Source organism: Miscanthus floridulus, chromosome 16, assembly GCF_019320115.1.
Source record: "Miscanthus floridulus cultivar M001 chromosome 16, ASM1932011v1, whole genome shotgun sequence".
NCBI classification, from domain to species: Eukaryota; Viridiplantae; Streptophyta; class Magnoliopsida; order Poales; family Poaceae; genus Miscanthus; species Miscanthus floridulus.
Genome location: NC_089595.1, coordinates 11,387,919 through 11,395,064, shown reverse-complemented (window position 1 = coordinate 11,395,064; position 7,146 = coordinate 11,387,919). Strand labels below are relative to the sequence as shown.

Genomic DNA, 7,146 nt, shown 5'->3' with positions numbered 1-7,146 from the left:
CTCCGTCGTACGCGGCGCCCCTACCCCACCGAAATCTGCGACGGACGGTGGTGGCGGCCCATGGCCCCAGGAGGAGGTGTACGCGGTTTTGGCGATGGCGGTCCGGCTCAGTATGTCCCCCACCTATGGTCTGTCCCTATACGTCCACCACCGAAGTTGATCCAGCGCGCAACCAGCCAGGCTTCTCTTTTTTTTTGTCCCTTCCGATTGACTTGTGATCTTGTTTTATTTTTTTTATTTATTTCATTAATTTCGGTATTGATTTCTCAGTGATGGAAGATGCTAATAATTTGTTTGCTACTGCCTACTCGGGGGAAAGGCTTTCGACTGTCTGTATGATGATACACTGCTTCTCTGCTAGGTAAATTCAAGCCCCTCAGATCTGTACAAAATTGGTGAAAAGAAGCTATGGACTGAGATGAATCTTTTTACAGCATATATTTTGTAAGGTTCATGTACTTGTCACTGCTCAGGTTAGATGATTCCATATGTTTGATTATTGATTGATATATTCAATTTCATTTTTTTTAAATTTTCTCATTGCGTTAAGGTTGGGAAAGGGTCCAGCGCTGGAACCAGCTGCGGACCTGTACAATCAGGTTGTTTGGATATAGATTACAATCAGGGTGACAGAGTCCTCGACGAAAGGACGTGGCCCTGTCCTCATCTTCGTGTCCCCGACGTGACAGACACTGTGCTTCTCTCCTCGCTGCGACATTGTAGAGGAAGCACAAAAAATATCCAGGTTTGCCCTCACTCCCTTTTTATTCAGGATGTTTTGAAATTCATTGTTAATGAAACATGAGAAGCTAAAGTTAATGATTTTGCTTTTCTGTCTAACTCATGACATGGAGAGAAATAAACAGAGAAAACTAAAATGAATATTATGTGTTCAGACTTCAGAATTACTGATACTATTTCACTCACATTATTTCCATTATTAGTATGGAGAAAGGATTCACTCACCTTTCATGCCATAGAGTTTGATGCCTAAAGGCATACAACTCTTCTGCGTGTTTGAGAAAAAAATGTCAGTTCCTCACCAAGAACAAATAGATCATACAAGCACATCCTCTAACCTTACTGGTCGAGGAAAAGATGTTAACTAGATGAGAATTTTCACAAGAAGCATAGCAGACAATTTCAGTTCTGAGAACTAAATAACCAGTATTCATGCTATAAATAAAAAGAGACTCCACATAAATTTCAAAAGATACATCAAGTTCATTCCTAAGGAAGAACGTATTCACAATTTATCAAGACACGTAGGACTCATGAGATGAAAATATTCAATAGACTAGACTTTTAAATAGTGATACAGGATAACCCTAAACAATGGCTGTCATACATACATAATTGTACTGAAATTTCAAGGACCACACATGATGGAATGTGGGAGTAAAGCCGAACATCATGGAGCGTATTCATGCTTTCAAATCAGCATGCTTCATCGAGTCAATGTGCATACCTCAGTTTTCATTTCTTAATGCTCATCTCAAGTGGTAACCCAACTGTCGAACAGCACAGCTCCGTCAGACCCACAAACTGGTGTGCGTGCATGGACTGGTGCATGGCACTGTGCTGCTAAAGTTTACTGGCTTCCTTGCGATACTATCAGAAATCTTGCTGTCGCCTATCACATTTGTTGATGGATTGGTCACAAATAATTTGAGGACAATTGATTTCTGGTTTTCTGAGATTTTGTGCTGACATTGACTATCCATTTGTAATAGGTACTATAAATAAAAATCAAAGGTCCTGCATCATCACAGACTGCTTGTGATACATTAACTAAATGTCTACGTCGAGAGATACACACGATCCACTAAGCGACATCACCAACATCACAGGTATGATTTTACATTGTATTAATTTGGTACCATAAATCTACAAATTGATCAGAGTTTAAAAAGTTTGACTTACAATAACTCTACAAATTGATTTTTACAGAGACCGATGGAGTAATATATAACTTTGGGTTGGCTAATTGATTTCCTGTGTTGTGACCATATAGATGAGGCCCGGAAACGATGTTTGATGGAGGCTTCTCACACCCACGTTTTCTACGGATGGCCTGTGCGCTCGAAATAGGTGGTGTCATGATGACATCACCAAGACATATTTTTCAGAATCAATCAAAATAAATGGTGACATATATACCGTTATACGTTTCCTGTATATAAAAAAATAAGAAAACAAATAACATATATGAGGGCGTGTGCATGCACAGGCTATCTGGAGTTTCTATTTTTATAGACAACAAAAAAAACTAGCAATGTGACCTTGCAAATCAATCATGCCTAAAAACTAGCCCATGTTCGAAAGCATGCATTGAAATGCAAATCAGTCATCTTGACGTGATGCTTGATTTGCGCCAAAAACTGCATGCAAGATATATCTATCAATTCCTTTTCTTATTCTTTCTTTCTATAAATATCTATTTCTTGCCATTTCTTTTTTGCTTTCTTGTTTTGAACACCGTTAGCGCGCCCAAATCACGTCCTCGCCCGCCTGTGATAAAAGGAGTTCGTCGAAGACGCCACCGGGAAGAGACACATCGACGCCTACGGAGGTCATCTGCATCAACGTGACGAACACGCGCCGCAGCAGCCCTACTCCCAGCGGACGAGGTCTTCGTCGCACACTACGACGAGCATCCGCCATGCCTGGTATGCTCGCTCTTGCCTTGCCTCCATGCTCTGCAAAACGGAGATCCGGAACCCTGATTTAAGCTATTTTGGCATTATAGAAAAGGGTACCTTACACCAATGGCGAGTGGCGACCAGCCGCCAACAACGTCAATGGAGCCGGAGCGATGTGAACTGGATCCCAATGACGGTTCGTACTTGTACTCTGGTTGCTCCCTATCAATCTTTAGTTGAACGAAGTGTCAACAACGTGCAACTCGCCACAATTGGACAGTGGGAATAGAGACCTCGACATCTCTTACTCTATTTTTGGCAATGATGCTGTAACATTTTTTTTATTATTGGTTGTTACTTTTATCAATCAATTATAAGACACGTTTGATTATTCATAAAAATTTGATCTCCAATATTATTCTGTTATTTATGCTCTGCTCTCATGTGAACGCAGAAGAAATGAAAAATGATGTAGAGAGTGAGGCATCAATGGAACCTATTGGGAATTCTCAGATAGATGACGAGGACGGAGACAAAGAAAACGTCAGTGTATGTATATATCTATATGGGTCAGTACATACGTAGGTACTAACATTAAAAACAGCATTTAGCATTTATTATAATATCCCATAGCAGATTAATACAGATATAGAAAAATTGCCGATCAAAGACGATGGCGAAATAATACTAAATCTAGAGCCACACGATGACAGGAAGCGGAAGCGTGCTGACAAGGATGAGGTACGCAAGGAACTCTCAAGCTACTCACATATCCTCACTCATGTTTATCTATATGGGTTGCATCACCCACTAATAATATAATATTGCATATGAAGATAAGTAATAGGAATGTAGAAGAAGTGCGGATCAAAGAAGAAGAGCAAATCAAAGACGATGTCCTAGAAATAGTTAATATAAAAAAAGACGAAGCCAGAAAGCATGCTGACGAGGATGTGATTGCGATTCCTCAATATAATAAACCTAAGAAGGCGAATAATGCAAAGGTCCTGCCTCAAGGTGAGTCATTTTCTTCAATAGTATCTTATTTTTTATTTTTTTTGAAATTAATTAATTAATAAAATTATTTTCAACGCAGACTATGAGTGTACAGAAGAAGATGTCAAGGTAATTCACTACATGAAAGGAAAAAAGGAAAAAAGTTTACTTGTCCGAATTGACGATGCTTGGGTAATTAGAGATGACATGGATTGCCTATTAAATGGTGATGTGCAAGTGAATGGCGCTGTAAGCATTTTAACACTGCTTTTGCATTAGCTGATGTCCATGCAAAATATATGCCAATTTTTAATTGACAAATTACAAACCTGTAGGTCATAAGTGCGTACATCCAATTGATGCGGCATGAAGAACACCTGCTCCATAGAGAAGGTGGAGATGTTTACTTAGAAAATACCTTTATTACTCAATTGCTACATCGTGATGGAGAGCCCCCTGCAACGACATGGAACTATAGCAGAAATGACGTGGTTGAAACATGGGTCCAAAATTATTTGAAGGCTGCTATGGTACGCTTGACCACAAACTCTAATAGATGCTACTTTTTGTTGATTAAAAGAAATATAAATAAATTGGATAAAACTCCATTATTGCAGGTGTTCCTTCCTATAAACATTGTGAAGTTTCACTGGTACGTAGCGATTGTTAATGCTTCAATAGGCGAGATACATGTTTTGGACTCTTTCAGAGACCAAATGTCAAACTTTCAAGATCTCGAATATACGGTGTGGCTTATGATTGATATACATACATACATACATATTGTTTTTAAATTTTTTAATATTCCCTTTCTAAAACTTGGTGTTTTGGTCATAAAGTTAATAGGAATGGAAAGAATGATAAAGCATGTAGCATAGCATATCCAACTGGACCGACAAAAATGGAAACACGGTATCGAAGTGTCATCTTGGCCAACTAAACATATGATCACTAAAAGAGCGCAAACAGATGGGTAAAAGATCAACTATACCTTTTGTGTACATGGCATTGTCACACCAGCAGCAGTGCCTGTATCACTCATATTTTACTTGTAATATTTGCACAGTGTAAGTTGCGGTTTATGGATGCTTAATTATATGGAGTACTGGACTGGAACAACTTTATCTGACGCTGTGACCCAGGTAATTTCATAAGACTATTTCTAAATATTTTTTTATTTTGGTTTGGTTAATAATCACGACTTGCTCATATTTTTAGGACGATATAAGTAACTTTAGGTTCAAGCTACCTGCGATCTTGTATAACTCCACGCTAAACACAGCGAGAGGGTTACAGGATGATGAGCAAGATATGGAAGACAACAATAATCTTGATGATGATGTTGTAATGCTCGATAATCCAGATGAAATAGATATATGATACTGTCGGGTACAATAACATGGACAAACAAACAAGACCTATTGTCTGCATTTCCTGCATGCATCCTGTTGAATAATGACCCTGAATCTTTAGAGTAAGTCATTCTAAAGTAAATTATTTTGTTCTAATTTAAAGATTTTTCATCACCCCTGCTACAACTGCTACGATAATTCATTTGTTTGTTGTCCTGGTTTTTTAGCAAAGAATGGGTCCGAAGCACACGACCGTATCCGATTTCTTTAACTCATAGAAAAATTGGCGATATTTTAAACGAGAATATGGAGATGGATCATAATTGCTTCAACCTTGCTGTTTGGATGGCTGCATCCAATAATGCCTCTATGTTGGAGAAAGACAAATACCACTATATGGACCTCCAGTTTGTTGTTAGTTGATATAATTTTTCACTAATGTATATAAATCATTTGTTAGTTGTATCATTAATTAAATAGTGATAATTGTTGAAAAAAAACAACAGTCGAGAACTCAGTTTGGACGAGATCCAAGGTGTTGCGACTGGATAGACTATGAAGAACTAGCAAAATTGCTTCAATGCGGGCCTGATAGGGACTACAAAATACAAAATTGCAGCACTGTAAGATATATGTTCATTAAACTCCTTTGAAAACTTATATTTTGTATTGCACTTATGGTTTTTTTGTATGTTTACAGATTCTATTGCCATATTTTCGAGATAGGAACTATATTTTATTCATATTTGACATGGGTAACAAAATTGTGCACATTCTAGATCCGTATTCTCCAAAACTATGGTACTCGGGTCTAGATCCAATCATGCCATATAATGGTATATTAGAGATAGTTTTGAATTATTTCAGTTTCTCCATGACATTGGTCAATCCTGCATGGAAAGAGAATGTTTACCTCTGGCGTCGTCAATTAAAACTATATCTTCCAAAAGCTATGGACTGGTAACAACTTATATTGTGTTTATCTTATCTTACCATCAAATAAATAGTGATTTGATTTAACTACAACAAATAAACACTTGGGCTCTTCTTCTCCAGGAAATTGGCAGGCTTCCTTGTCTACAACTACCTAAAGTTGTGGAATGGCGAAAGATTATCGTCGTTTGTCAACATAGTAAGCGTAAAATATTTCTATGTATATTTTATATGTTATCTACCAAATCAGTAAGTTAACTTATTATATATTATCTATATCATTCGCAGAGGTCAGATTCACTGAGGACGGAATTTTTAGTTCACATTTTGAAGAGCAGCGCAAATGAATGTACATATGACATCCCTGGGGAACTGCAAGATCTACTTAAACTCATAAATTAGTAGGATAGATATGTCAGACATGACTTTATTATGCCTTGTTATGCATGCGTGTTTTTCAGATAAATACATCGTTATATACCATTGCGTGTGACTTAAACTATCAAAAAATTTCGTTGTTTGGTTATTTTCATGTGATTCCCAGAATAAAGCCGTAGCGTTAGCACGGGCACTATACTAGTCTATGTAATTGGTTTTGTAATTAATCTATATTTAATGCTCCTTATTAGTATCTAAATATTCGATGTGACATGAATTTTAGGAACGAGAACCAGTGCTAATTTTATAAGCAAGAACCGGAGACGCTCAACGGTTGGCTTGCAGGTAATAATTAATGAATAAAACAGGTTAACCGATCGATTGATGGATCTACCTCGCACCAATCGATCACTTGTCCTGTCCATATGCAGGTTATATTAACTGAACAATCTCTCTACGATTTCCTAACGATAATTTTTTGAGACTGTTTTCTAACGATGATTAAGCAGGAGCAATAATATATGTAGCTAAAGATGAGCTTAACCGATATATACTAGCTATAGTTGCCGACGAGAGGAGAAGAATATATGTTGTGAAGAAGGACGTGGTGGCCGGAGGTTATGGGACTGCTCACTGAGTGTCAATAACAGTGCCAGCTACGCGTACTGAAGCTGCTGACTATTTGGCTGCAAGCAATAATATCACTTAAGTGCTGTGGAGCGAGATGTTTATGGGACTGCTCACTGAGTGTCACTTAAGCTTGTTGGCTGCAAGCGAGATGTTTCTGCAGCGTTGCTATCTTTCCTTTTCTTGTTTTTTTTTCTGGCTGGTGGGGCCAATGCAGG

The 7,146-nt window shown here is 38.0% G+C and overlaps 1 protein-coding gene and 1 long non-coding RNA gene across 2 annotated transcripts; both read left to right on the top strand.

The window, feature by feature from the left end:
• The first annotated feature begins 2,036 nt into the window (after positions 1–2,036).
• LOC136514200 (uncharacterized) lies at positions 2,037–5,031 on the top strand. Its single transcript, XM_066508184.1, has 11 exons — positions 2,037–2,669; positions 2,750–2,838; positions 3,097–3,191; positions 3,279–3,383; positions 3,479–3,659; positions 3,739–3,887; positions 3,974–4,168; positions 4,256–4,384; positions 4,478–4,611; positions 4,705–4,780; positions 4,857–5,031. The coding sequence occupies exons 2-9, from the start codon at positions 2,769–2,771 to the stop codon at positions 4,514–4,516; spliced, it is 963 nt and encodes a 320-aa protein (XP_066364281.1). The 5' UTR covers positions 2,037–2,669; positions 2,750–2,768; the 3' UTR covers positions 4,517–4,611; positions 4,705–4,780; positions 4,857–5,031.
• A 465-nt stretch (positions 5,032–5,496) lies between these two features.
• Positions 5,497–6,425, top strand: LOC136514201 (uncharacterized). The gene is made up of 3 exons (XR_010773563.1): positions 5,497–5,613; positions 5,691–6,122; positions 6,212–6,425. It is a non-coding gene; the product is annotated as an uncharacterized lncRNA (long non-coding RNA).
• Positions 6,426–7,146: the final 721 nt, after the last annotated feature.

Excerpts from the sequence above, each read along its gene's own strand:
- LOC136514200 (XM_066508184.1), top strand. The coding sequence starts at position 2,769 with ATGGCGAGTGGCGACCAGCCGCCAACAACGTCAATGGAGCCGGAGCGA. Across the intron at positions 3,660-3,738 it reads TGCAAAGGTCCTGCCTCAAG|ACTATGAGTGTACAGAAGAA; the intron begins GTGAGTCATTTT and ends TTTTCAACGCAG. Across the intron at positions 3,888-3,973 it reads ATGTGCAAGTGAATGGCGCT|GTCATAAGTGCGTACATCCA; the intron begins GTAAGCATTTTA and ends ACAAACCTGTAG.